The 13,436-nt window shown below is 55.4% G+C and overlaps 1 protein-coding gene across 1 annotated transcript in view; it reads left to right on the top strand.

The window, feature by feature from the left end:
* Nucleotides 1–13,436, top strand: part of PTPRN2 (protein tyrosine phosphatase receptor type N2) — a 605,862-nt gene that overhangs the window by 549,827 nt on the left and 42,599 nt on the right. The window contains exon 16 of the mRNA XM_070369001.1: nt 6,225–6,298. Within this exon, the coding sequence (XP_070225102.1) occupies nt 6,225–6,298 (74 nt within the window). The remainder of the gene's footprint in view (nt 1–6,224; nt 6,299–13,436) is intronic.

The following is a 13,436-nucleotide window of genomic DNA, read 5'->3' as shown; positions in this document are numbered from 1 at the left end:
CGCAAAAAGTCGGACACGACTGAGTGACTTGCACACCAGGAGGACAGATTATCTGCTGCAGCTGCGTCAAGCACCGGGGGCCTCGGGGGCTTCTGGGCCATGTCCCCTCATGCCCGATCTCCTTCAGGTCTCAACCTAAACTGCAGCCCCGTGCTCCCCCAGCTCAGCTGCGCTGAGCACCCCTCCCGAGGGCTCTCCTTTCCTGGAGGATCCACCCTCCCATGCTGCACACAGAGGCCCAGGACCCTGAGGCGGGCTTCCGTGCGGGGCGGGGGTGCGGGCGGCCGCCCCCTGCGGGGTCACAGGTGCAGCGGAGCCAGACACGCTGCTCCACCTCGTGTCCCGGTGACTCCGTCCCCAGACCCCCGCGGGTCTCCCCGCCCCGGCCCCCTTCCGCCACGTCAGCCTCGGTCGGAGTGTCCTCTGGGCCCCTCTCCTACCTGCCGTCACAGGTGCGTCTCTATTAAGGTGACTCAGTTCCTGCCAGACTTGCTCCCCTTCCTTCCCCAGGCGTCCTCATTGGCAGGGCCTGGGAGCAGGGGGTTTCATCTTGTTCTCAGACCCCGTCCCAAAGGCTCAGGTCGCACATCCGCCCTGGTCCCTGTAGATGCTGAGACTGTCAGCTGGAGGTGACGCGGGTGTCACCCTCCATCGACCCTCAGTCAGCCCAGAGGAGGCCGCTGGTTCCCGCTGACAGCCCTGTGCTCAGCAGACCAGGGCCCTCAGTCAGCCCAGAGGAGGCCGCTGGTTCCCGCTGACAGCCCTGTGCTCAGCAGACCAGGGCCCTCAGTCAGCCCAGAGGAGGCCGCTGGTTCCCGCTGACAGCCCTGTGCTCAGCAGACCAGGCTTGCCCCGTTTCGTGTAAGCATGGATGAGCTGCCCCCTACCCGGGCCCTCGGAGGCCGCGCCCCTCGCTGTCTGTCCGCAGCCCTCCGCTCAGCCCGGGGCAGGTGCCTCGCTCAGAGAAGCGGGTGGCTGGGGTGCGCCGGCTGACGGTCTCTGGGTGGGACCGTGCGACGGCGTGGTTTCGCTTGGTCAGTGTCTGAGCTCTTGTTTCTGCAGAGTCGTTCTTGCGTGTGCCACACGACCACTGTGGCAAACACGGGCACACCGCGCTCCCCGCCACCCTGCGGTGCCCTGGTGTCTGCACTGCACCCACCGAGGGCCAGCCTGGAGCCTCCCGCAGGCCCCAGTGCCTCTGGGGCCTCTGAGCAGAGCTCCCGCCCCTTCCTCCAGGCTCGTGAGGGCCCACCTCGCGCCTGTTCCCTGCTTTCCTCATAGAAAACTCACTTTTTTAGGCTGGTAGGAAAGTCCTGCTCTCGGTCATTGAAGGTGTGGGACTTGGAAGAGCTGAGATGCAGGAGCAGGGCACACAGGTCGGTGCGTCCTAAGGGAGCCAGGCCCAGACACAGGCCAGCCCTGGGGGCAGGCGCGCCCGGGCTGCAGAGCTGTGTCCTCACGGGTTGGAGGCCGGGCCCAGGACGAGGCTGGCCCGCCGGGGCTCTGAGGGGTGTCCGTCCCAGGCCGTCTCCTCGGCCTTCATGTCTGCATGCTCCCTTCTGTCTGCCTGGGTCTGAGTCCAAACCTCCCCACTTCTCTCCAGGCCCCAGACACGTGGGGTGAGGCCCACCCGTGCCTGTGAGCTTGCTGTGCCCATCCCCTCTGCACAGACCCAGCTCCGCGTCAAGGCCACAGCCCGAGGTCCTGGGGGGCACAGTTCAACCTTTGACCCCAGGAGCCCCAGGACAGCCTGGGCCATGACCTGAAGCCTGTGGGGTCCTTTCCTGCCTGGCACACAGGCCGAGCCCCGAGAGGCCTTCCCCTTGTAGACGCTGAGTGCGAGGTCTGTGCATAGTTAGAACAGGGGGTCCCACTGAGCTCCAGCCCCTGTGACCCACCTTCAGGGCCACTCACGTGCCGAGCTGGGCGGCCACCCTGCAGGAAGCCCCCATGATGCTCGTGCTTTGCTCACCCATCGGGAGACCCACAAAATTCAGGAAGGAGCTGGTGACCACTGGGTCATTCCCGAGCGCGGCCCGACGTGGGGTCTCTGTGGAGGACTCGCAGCCCTCTGGACAGTGCTGGCCCATCTCAGACGCCCCTGGCACGCCTTCCAAGTGGAGAAACTGCTGTCAGCCAGCGAGCGTGATGGTCCCATCGCAGTCATAACAGCAAATTGAGAAGCTCAAGGGCCCTGAGGCAACACTGGCAGACCATCCGGAGGCAGAAGCTCCCTCGGCTGGAGCTACTTGCTGTCAACCAGCGGGTTCTACAGACTCCCGGCTTGCGTTGCCGTCAGCAGCATCGATGAGTCACGTCCTCGAGGGAGGTGAAGTCTGTTGACTCGCCCACGGATCGGCACACTCGGCAGGGTGAGTGATGCGACCGGGGAGCCCAGGAAAGCCCCATCCTGAGGGGCCCGTGTGGGAGATCACAGTGGAGGCGGCCTCCGCACTGTCCGGAGCTGGGTTCCGGCAGTGCGGGGAGGGTCCACACCATGGCCCAGGCTGGAAGGAAGCCTGGGTGGTGACGCTCAGTCACCTCCAGAGTCTGCCGCTTCAAGGCTCCTCTGCCCTCGTCATAGCCAAGCAGTTCTAAAACCTGTTCCTCACTGGCATTTGTGAAAACCATCCTGAGGTTGCTGACGACTCGTCGGAGCCATGCAGCGAGCTTCGCCAGCCCAGCAGACCCTTCATCAGTCAGGTGTGCGTCTGTCTGTGGTCTCGACCTTGCTTCTAAGTCCCTTCCGTCTGCCAGGCCTCACGTGGCACCTGACGGGAGCCGTTCGCACAACGGCCCTGTGAGTTGGACTGCAGCGTCCTAGGGTCCGCATGATGAATCTGACACTTTAAGATACGGAGCCGTTTACTCAGCTATCGCGTGGCTAGCAGGAGGCAGGGCTGGCTGAGCCCTCAGTGCTGTGGCCTCTGCCAGGCCAGTTACTTGGTCTTTTGGAGCCTTAGTTTCTTCAGCCTAAAATGGGAAAATGGCCCCTGCTCTGTCTGGCACAGTGTTCTAGGAAGAAGGAGGTGATGAGTTTGAAACACCAGGACAGGTACTGGATAGACCACGAGAGGAATTCAAGACATCGTTTTTAAACGTGGGAATAACACCAGTAATTCTATAGGGGTTCAGAAAGGTTACTCACAGAGGGCTGGTTCATCAAGCTTCTTCTTGAGAGGAGTTCTTCTCCTTCCCTTCTTGGCTGAAGTTACCACTGAGGATCTCGTGAGAGGAGAATGGCCCAGTGATGGAGCCAGGTGCAGCGGGGAGACGCGACCTGAATTTCCTCGTGTCCTGGCTTCCGAGGGCGTCTCAGACGAAGACCTTGAGGACACACCCGCCTCTTCGTTCAGACACCAGCGCTGCGGGTGTGAAATGTCTTGCTCTGTGGCTGGAGTCATCATGTTGAGTTTGATCCCAAAAAAGATGTGTGTGTTTGTCCGAGGAAGACGAAGGAATCATTGGGGGGAGGGGCGGGGACTTGCTCACCCCGGCCCTGGCGTCAGCTCCACTGCACCTGCTGACCGGGAGTGAATCGGTGATCCTGCCAGGCACTCTCTGTGCCTTTCACATCATGAGGAAAACTTGCAGCCGCCCTCAAAACAGGAACTGCGAGCCACAAAATATAAGACATGCCCAGCCGAGTGACGTGCCCACTGGAGCATCCCTGCTACACGCAACCGCCCTTCACTGGACCCTGGCCCTTCCAGGGTGGCGCTCAGTGTCTCCGAGGGAGGTAAAGACGGTGCCACGCTAAAAAAATCAACTTCACTGTCAATTCTAAAATGAGGATGTTGCCACCAAGTCAGATATGTGATGGGAAGGAAGCGGAACTCTGAGCTTTGGAAGCCTTTGCCCCAGACTCAGGGGCGTCTCAGAAAGGGTGCCTTGCAGGGACGAAGGCGGCTGGGCCGGCGCCCGCAGGGTGCAGGAGGCTGCGTGCTATCCTCACAGGCACGCTCACGCTCCAGCCCTGCTCATTCTGTCCCGTCAGCGATCAGAGAGCCGAGCTCACCGGGATGTCCGAACTTAGGACCCGCTTTCTCGATTCTCCTGCTAGAAAACCCAGCTGGTCCTGGGTTTGCTGGGCCTGGCTGCTCGTGGGGCTCCGTGGAGATGCGGGGACCCGACAGCCCCCAAGGCTGTGTCAGTTCAGTGCTACTCGGGGGCCACCCTGCCCGGGTGGACGGGGCCCTCTGAAGCTCCAAGCCCCACCCTTGCGATCACCAGCAGCCCTGCCCTGGGCCCTGGGTTCTCAGACCCTGGGAGCAGCTGACTGCTGCTGTCAGCAGAGCCCACAGCGGGCTCATGGAGAGAGTGTGCAGTGAGGCCCTCAGGAGCCCTCTGGAAGCCCTGCCCTGTGCATCCAGACCCCTGCGTGGCTGCAGCAAGCGCAGCCTCCATTCAGAGAGAGGCCCGGCTTCTGAGCGGCTCACCCCCCTCCCCCAACACACCGAGAAACTGGGCCCTTGAAGTGCGTTTAAGGGTTAGTGTTGTAGCACGTTGGAATGCCAGAGTTGACAGACTTCTCTTGTAAATTCTTTGTAACTTCCTGCTGCAGCCATTTCTCAGCCTCTCAAGAACATAAATCTGTGCAGGACCCAAAGTCATTGGGTCCAGGGGACTTTGGATCGGTGGCATCTTAGCAGGAGGCTTGGCAGCTGCCATCGTAAACACCTTCAGAACATTCCACAGGGTGCGTTCCATGTCACCTCTGCTCAGGTAAACGTGCCAAGTGTGAACTCCTTCCTGATATCTAGATGGTTCTTACCTGTCTTATCTCTGCTTGGAAACGGCCAATGTTAATACCTTAATAAGACGCACAGGAGGGTAAACGGTAACTTCCGGGTTCAGTCAGCTATAGGCCTTGCCAAGTTTCCTGACTCCCAGAACCGTCTAAAACAAAAAATAAGTGAATAAAGTCTCCCAGAGAAATGAAAGAAGCCACCAGAGCAAAGCCCCCGAGCTCTCCTTCCCCCACTCCCCGACCTGCTCCCAGGGGCGGGGGCAGGAAGTGGGGAGACCCGGCTGAAGGGCCAGGAATCCAGACTCGGACTTGGGGTGACATGCTCGCCGCCGCAGAAACGCAGGCCTCTGGGGCTGCAGCGGGGCTCTATCTTCTCGGCAGAAGCAGGTGGGGTGGGGTCCTTAGGCCCCGCTGTAGCACGGGCTGACAGCGGAGCTCAGCACTTCCCATTTTCAAGGTCTCACCTTGCTGAGGGAGAGGAGGAAAGCAGGAGACTCGGGACCCCTCGGGGTGCCCTGCTCACTGCGAAGTCCCTGCAAATAGGCAAAGAGAGTTATCACTGAAGGCAGGGGAGTGCTTGTTCCAGAACCAAAATTAGGGATGATTCACAGATCAGACACATCAAGCTATGATGGAGCATGCCCTTACTCCCCACCAAAGTGTCTGATTTCAGCATCAGTCAAGTTATTGTGCCCATTGAAAGCACATTTTCATGTCGATGAGTCCCCATGTGGCTCCTGGCTCCCTCTTCAACCTCATTTTCTTTTGCCCTTATTCCCCTTTTAAATCTACATTCTTCTAAACATGAGTATCTTGTCATTTCTAGACCACAAAACTGGGTGTATTGAATGGTGGGCTAATAGCTTAATATCTATGTTGGTGTTTATTTTCTCTATGTTACTGAATATGTGTCATTTAAAAGCAAACATTGCATGAGCTATTGCCATGGAGTTGATTATCTTTAGCTCAGAAAGTAAAGAATCTGCCTGCAATGCAGGAGACCCAGGTTCAATCCCTGGGCCAGGAAGATTCCGTAGAGAAGGAAATGGCAACCCATTCCTGTATTCTTGCCTGGAAGATTCCATGAATAGAGGATCCTGGTGGGCTACAACCCATGGGGTCGCAAAGAGTCAGACACAACTGAGTGATAGCCAGCTTTGGCATTGAACTTGACGCAAGAGCAACACTGGGTGCCCACACACCTGACGCTCTGCTGGTGGACCGGAGGACCCCAGTGGGGGTGACGGGAGGAGGCACGGGCTGGGAGCAGTTACTGGGTGCCCACACACCTAACGCTCTGCTGGTGGACCGAAGGACCCCAGTGGGGGATGACGGGAGGAGGCACAGACTGGGAGACTGAAGGACCCCAGTGGGGGTGACGGGAGGAGGCACGGACTGGGAGCACTTTGGGGGGGCGAGCGGTGGCCCTTGAAGACACACCACATGGGTTAACGCTTTGCCCTTGGGCTTGCAGATGACCACTCCCGGATCCGGCTGAAATCGGAGAACAGCCACAGCAGCTCCGACTACATCAACGCCAGCCCCATCGTGAGTACCAACCCTGCCACCCACCAAGCCTGGGGGAAGGAGTAGGCCAGCCCCGCCCTGGGTCAAGAGCTGAGCCAATCTCCACCTGGTAACTAGTCTCCACCAGGTAACTACTTTCATCTGGTAATCAGTCTCCACCAGGTAACTCTCCACCCAGTAACTAGCCTCCACCCAGGAACTAGTCTCCCCCTGGGGTAAATAGCCTCCAGTCTGTAATTAGTTTCCATCTGGTAACTAGCCTCCTCCAGGTTACTAGCCTCCACAATAAAACTAGCCTCCACCTGGTAACTAACATCCACTCTGTAACTAGTCTCCATCCACCTTATAACTAGCCTCCTCCAGGTTACCAGCCCCCACACTGTAACTAGTCTCCACCTGATAAATAACATCCACCCTGTAACTAGTCTCCACCAGGTAACTAGCCCCCACGCCGTAACTAGCCTCCACCAGGTAACTAGTCTCCACACTGTAACTAGCCTCCACCCAGAAACTAGCCTCCACCCAGAAACTAGCATCCACCCTGTAACTAGTCTCTACTTGGCAACTAACATCCACCCTGAAACTAGCCTCCACCTGGTAACTAGTCCCCACCTGGTAACTAGCCTCCACCAGGTAACTAACCTCCACCTGGTAACTAACATTCACCTTGTAACTAGCCTTCACCCTGCAACTAGCCTCCACCATGTTACCAGCCTCCACACTGTAACTAGTCTCCATCTGGTAACTAGCATCCACCCTGTAACTAGTCTCTACCTGGTAACTAGCCTCTATTAGTTAACTAGTCTCCCTCTGGTAACTAGCCTCCACCAAGTTACCAGACTCCACACTATAACTAGCCTCCACCTGGTAACTAGCACCCACCCTGTAACTAGTCTTTACCTGGTATCTAGCCTCTATTAGGTAACTAGCCTCCACCCTGAAACTAACCTCTACCTGATAACTAGCCTCCACATGGTAACTAGCATCCACCTTGAAACTAGTCTCTACCTGATAACTAGCCTCTGCTGGTAACTAGTCTCCACCTGGTAACTAGCCTCCACCCTGTAACTCGCCTCCTCCAGGTTACTAGCCCCTGTCAGGTGCCAGGGCTGGTGCACCACCCCGGCCTGCTCTCGACGGCCCTTGTCCCCAGCATCCGGGGCAGAGGGGACACGGTGCAGGGCACAGGGCCTGGTCAGCCTGTAGCAACAGCGTCCTGCGAAGTTGCTGCTGGAACCCATGACTTTGGGGAAATCCTTATTCCCTACTTGGGGGAAACAGAAAAAAAAACAGACCCAAACCTGGTGCGTGTTGAATGAGGGAGGGCCTGGAGGTGGTGTAAACTAGGTTGGTTTCCTCTGGTTTTCCCAGCGGCAGGGTCTTCACTTCCTGGGGTGGGCGGGCCGCAGCCACACCTCCCTGGGCAGCTGGTATCAGATGGGGGCTTGGGGAGGTCTCTGTCCTGCACATTCCTGGCTTCTGGAGAGTCCCCCCACCCCTAGCCTCAGCCGCTATTCCCCCTGCTTCCTGCCCTGCATCCAGCGGTGGGTGGGGCGGGGGGGGGCACTTAGGAGGAAACTCTGGAGCGCCCCCCAACACAGGGGGAAGAGGGGCTGGAAGGTGGGCCTGAGGGCTGGAGTGAGAGTAGGTGGCAGGTGGTGAGCTGAGCCTGCTGTCTCCACTCAGAGTGCCGCGTTGGCACCACCTGGACCCGCAGCAGAGTGTGAGGAGTGGGTGTGGGTGTGGGCTGTGTCCCTTGGTCCCCTTGGTCTCCGCGCTGGTCTTCAGGGAGGGCCAGGCCACCTCACTAAGTTCTCAAGTTGGCTTCACAGACAGGCGTGCCGGATGCAGCACGTCCTGGGGCTCTGACGACTGAGGCTCTGGGAGTGTTGGTGGCCGAGCGGGCGGGGCTGTCTCTGATTCCTGAGAGAGCCTTGTGCGAGCCACCAGCCACAGTCCCTGCTGTCCTCGGGGGTGACCCTGCTGAGACAGCTCCCTGTCTGCCACACGCAGGACCGCCAAGCGCAGACCGCTGTCATCGTGGTGGCTTATTTCAGCGCTTCTGTCGCATGAACCCTATTATCGTGATGCCGGTGCACCGTGGGTCAGTCCCACTTCCTGACACTTCACAACCACACGGTGGGAGCTCCATGTAACACACGCGCTGTGAGAAGGGGATTCACAGTGAGCACCCCGTCTACACCCGCCCAAGCCCCAGCCAGTGTTTCTGGGACTGTTTTAAGGAGTCACACCTTCCTTTCTGGCAGCATAGACATCAAATGTTGGCTCCATGTGTGCAGAGGCCTCACTGGAGCCCTTCAGTCTTCTCAGTAAACACTCTTGGTGAGTTTGGTATTTTTCCATCAATTCTAATTCAAAAAGCCAAGTGAAAGCCCCCTTGATTTCCCCATGTTTCCTCCGATGAGGCTGGGGTTTGTGGCTGCAGAAGGGGGAGCAGCCTTTGTCCTGTTGGGCTCCTTCCCTGGAACGAACATGTGACAGGCCAGAGAAATTCCTTCAAGTCTGAGAGACGGGAGTTCAGTGTGGGGGTGCCCGCCTCTCCCCCTTGAATGGCTTCCGGCTTTCAGACGTCTGGGCCACTTCAGGCTAGTTAGGACCAGCGGAGGATAAGGGGCTGAAGGCCACATCACCGCCCCCTCCTCTCCGAGCTGCCCAGCCCCCCACTCCTACACCTTCCCCGTCTCTCTCCTGTTGGCGGAGATTTAGAACAGCCTCCCAGGCCCAACGACGGGGCAGGGGCATGGGTCAGAAGGTGAGGCCAGGAGAGAGACATGACCTTTCAGTGTCTTTTTATGTTTTCCTTTTATTTTGCCCCACAATTCTTTCTGTTCAAATTTGGGGTCTAAGTATGAATTAGAAGAACTCCTCAACTCCTCTTCTCCCTGAAATGAGTGATGGTCCCATGACAACAAGCTTCCTGGCAGAGCTGAATGAGAAGCTTACGATTAGAGCCCAAGAAGCCCCAGCTGCGCAGAACAATACTACAGTAATTACACCCGTCATATTTGTACTTGGTCCTCATTAAAGTTCAGGGAAGCCATGAGTGCTAAATAATGTGCCATCTCTGCTTTGAAATCAGAGGTCACCAGAGTCTGTGGGAATTCTGTGAGAGAAACCATCAGCCACGCAGGAGCTTGGTTGCCAGAGTCTGTGGGAATTCTGTGAGAGAAACTGTCAGCCACATGGGAGCTTGGTCATCAGAGTCTGTGGGAATTCTGTGAGAGAAACCGTCAGCCACGCAGGAGCTTGGTCACCAGAGTCTGTGGGAATTCTGTGAGAGAAACCGTCAGCCACGCATGGGAGCTTGGTCACCAGGGTCTGTGGTCACCAGAGTCTGTCTGGGAATTCTGTGAGAGAAAACTGTCAGCCACATGGGAGCTTGGTCACCAGGGTCTGTGGGAATTCTGTGAGAGAAACTGTCAGCCACGCTTGGTCACCAGGGTCTGGTCACCAGAGTCTGTGGGAATTCTGTGAGAGAAACCATCAGCCACGCAGGAGCTTGGTCACCAGAGTCTGTGGGAATTCTGTGAGAGAAACTGTCAGCCACATGGGAGCTTGGTCACCAGGGTCTGTGGGAATTCTGTGAGAGAAACCGTCAGCCACGCGGGCGCTTGGTCACCAGAGTCTGTGGGAATTCTGTGAGAGAAACCATCAGCCACGCAGGAGCTTGGTCACCAGGGTCTGTGGGAATTCTGTGAGAGAAACTGTCAGCCACGTGGGAGCTTGGTCACCAGTTTGTAGGAATTCTGTGAGAGAAACCATCAGCCACGCAAGAGCTTGGTCACCAGAGTCTGTGGGAGTTCTGTGAGAGAAACTGTCAGCCACGTGGGCGCTTGGTCACCAGTTTGTAGGAATTCTGTGAGAGAAACTGTCAGCCACGCAGGCGCTTGGTCACCAGAGTCTGTGGGAATTCTGTGAGAGAAACAGCCACGCAGGAGCTTGGTCACCAGAGTCTGTGGGAATTCTGTGAGAGAAACTGTCAGCCACGTGGGAGCTTGGTCACCAGTTTGTAGGAATTCTGTGAGAGAAACCGTCAGCCACGCGGGCGCTTGGTCACCAGGGTCTGTGGGAATTCTGTGAAAGAAACCATCAGCCACGCGGGCACTTGGTCACCAGGGTCTGTGGGAATTCTGTGAGAGAAACCGTCAGCCACGCGGGCGCTTGGTCACCAGGGTCTGTGGGAATTCTGTGAGAGAAACCGTCAGCCACGCGGGCGCTTGGTCACCAGAGTCTGTGGGAGTTCTGTGAGAGAAACCGTCAGCCACGTGGGAGCTTGGTCACTGTCGGGCGTGGACTAGGGATAGTGTTACCACTAGTGTGACAGCACACACATTCCTCACCAGGGGCAAGTCTGAACACCTCAGTGACACTTGGAATTAAACTTACTCATCACTCCTCTGTTTATTAATAAAGGGGGAGAATTGTTTAATTTTTAAACTCAGTTCATTTAACAAATTTAAGTAGTACAAATTGACTCTTCAGAAAATAACTGCTCAGATGCACTGAACATCACAAGAAATTGTCCAAATAGGGGGAACAATTCCTTGGTTTTCAGATTTATAAGCGAACATCCATGTATTTATAATTATAGTTGGCATGCGTACGTACTAAGTTACTTCAGTCATGTCTGAGTCTTTGCGGCCCCATGGACTATTGCCCAGCAGGCTCCTCTGTCCATGGGATTCTCCAGGCAAGAATACGGGAGCGGGTTGCCATGCCCTCCTCCAGGGGAGCTTCCCAACCCAGGGATCACAACCTCATCTCTTACCTCTCCTGCATTGGCAGGTGGGTTCTTTACCACTAGCGCCACTTGGGAAGCCCAATTATAGTTTATATCGATTATTTTTCTTAAATCTCAACTTGTATGAATATGAAAATAATTCAAGTTCATAAGCCACACTCTCTCCCACTGATTTGACTACTGTTTCCCAGCAAACTCTCACCATAAGACTTGGTATCTGGAAAAGCGGTTTGAAAACTCCGCCTGATAGGGTCTTGTTTTTAGAAACCATGTGTGAAATTTGTTTTGCATATTATGAAAAGCAAGTATCAGTGGTCTGGGGGCAGAACCAACCTTGCCCTCACCTGCACACCAGCCCACAGCCTCCCCCAAGCCACCCTTCAAGGCTTCAGAACATGGATGCCCTGGTCTTAACACGCTGACGACTTAACTTTCAAGACGAGTTTTGTTTGGAACATCAGGGAAATATTGGTGCGTTTTCTGATGCAGATTAGAGCTAGTCGCTCTATTATAACTCTCCTTCTACAGCTTGAACCAAATCTCTAGGGACACACCTTGCAGGCACCCTGGTTCAGGTTATGTCTTTTTTTCATACTGGTGAATAGTTGATTAATAATGCTGTCTTAGTTTAAGGTGTATGGCAAAGTGATTCAGTTAAGCATATACATGTATCTTAGTTCAGTCGCTCAGTCGTGTCTGACTCTTTGCAACCCCAGAGACTGCAGCATGCCAGGCTTCCTTGTCCATCACCAGCTCCAGGAGCCTACTCAAAGTCATGTCCATCACATTGGTGATGCCATCCAACCATCTCATCCTCTGTTGTCCCCTTCTCCCACCTTCAATCTTTCCCAGCATCAGGCTCTTTTCCAATGAGTCAGCTTTTCGCATCAGGTGGCCAAAGTATTGAAGTTTCAGCTTCAGTATCAGTCCTTCCAATGAATATTCAGGACTGATTTCCCTTAGGATTGACTGGTTGGACTTCCTTGCAGTCCAAGGGACTCTCAAGAGTCTTCTCCACACCACAGGTCAAAAGCATGAATTCTTCGGCGCTCAGCTTTCTTTAGAGTCCAACTCTCTCATCCATACATGACTACTGGAAAAACCACAGCCTTGACTAGACGGACCTTGTTGGTAAAGTAATGTCTCTATCTATTCTTTTTCAAGTTCTTTTCCCATTTAGGTTATTACAGAGTACTGAGCAGAGTTCCTTGTGCTACACAGTAGGTCCTTGTTGGTTATCCAGGTGGCGTCTTCATGAGACTCAACCCAAACGTTGGGGGTCTACTTTTTCTGAAAAAAATCCCAGAATCCCAGAGCTAAAGGACCCGTAGAGCCAAGTCGCACTTCTCCAGCCCCTCCCACCCCAGTTTACAGACACTGAGATGGGAGCCAGAGAGCCTGACCTTGCCCATGGCCCTGGCGCACTGTGTGACCACAGCAACCATACAGAAGGAAGTCGCTACAAAGGAGTGAGGAAGAAGGGGGGCCATCAGCCTTGACCTCAGCGGAAGCCAGCGCTCATCCCCACCAGGAGTGCCAGTACAGACACCCTCACCCACCCACCGGGGCAGCAGCCAGCGTGCCTGCACGAGGAGTCGTGTTCCCGGAAACTGACAGTTCCCTCCAACCACCACACCTATCCTGCCCCGCAAGTCTTAAGTGTGCTGAGACGCCTGCTGTTCAGTTAAATGTTTGCTTTACTTTCGTTCAGTAACAGACGCACAAAACTGGACAGAGGCTGCTGTGTGTGAGCAAGGCCTCCTCTTTGCTACACACAGAGAACGTGCGAGGGATGAGGTGATGGTGCTTGTCTTCCGAGCGACTGTTGAGCTGGTGGCACAGGTCGCTGCTCTGTGATCATTTACTGCCGTCCAAGCGGCAGCCACGTGATACAGTCAAGGGGGAGGGGAGTGACATGGGCCATCGCGCACCCTCTGCCCCCAACCCCACGTCCTCCCATCTCCAGCTCGGGTTGATGGCAACGGAGTGACATGGAGACCTCTCCCCACAGGGGGCCTTATTTACCTCCCGAAACCCTGATCCGATTTTTGCTTTCAATCACATATTTTCTCACTGTGAAACCAGCTAAATGTGCTGGGTTGTACATACGAAGGATTTTAAAATACGTTGCTCTCTGAATTGCTTTGGGCAAAAAAGCACATTTGAAAAGGAGGTGGGGTTATACTTTTCATGCAGAACTATTTGCAAGGAAGAGACAGGGTCCCTGTAAATAGCTGTCACCCCCAACAAATGCATATTTTAAACATCAAAACTCCTTATTTCTGCCAAGCACGTTCCCACTGAAACATTTTAATTGGGGCTTTCAGCAAGAGTAACGTAATTTTACCTGTATTGTGTGTTGTTGTGAATTTCCAGTTTTAATTACGAATCACTAAA

This window comes from Bos mutus, chromosome 4 (genome assembly GCF_027580195.1).
Source record: "Bos mutus isolate GX-2022 chromosome 4, NWIPB_WYAK_1.1, whole genome shotgun sequence".
In the NCBI taxonomy this organism is placed as follows: Eukaryota; Metazoa; Chordata; class Mammalia; order Artiodactyla; family Bovidae; genus Bos; species Bos mutus.
Note: the sequence above shows the minus strand (reverse complement) of the source record. Positions and strands in the feature narration are given on the sequence as shown.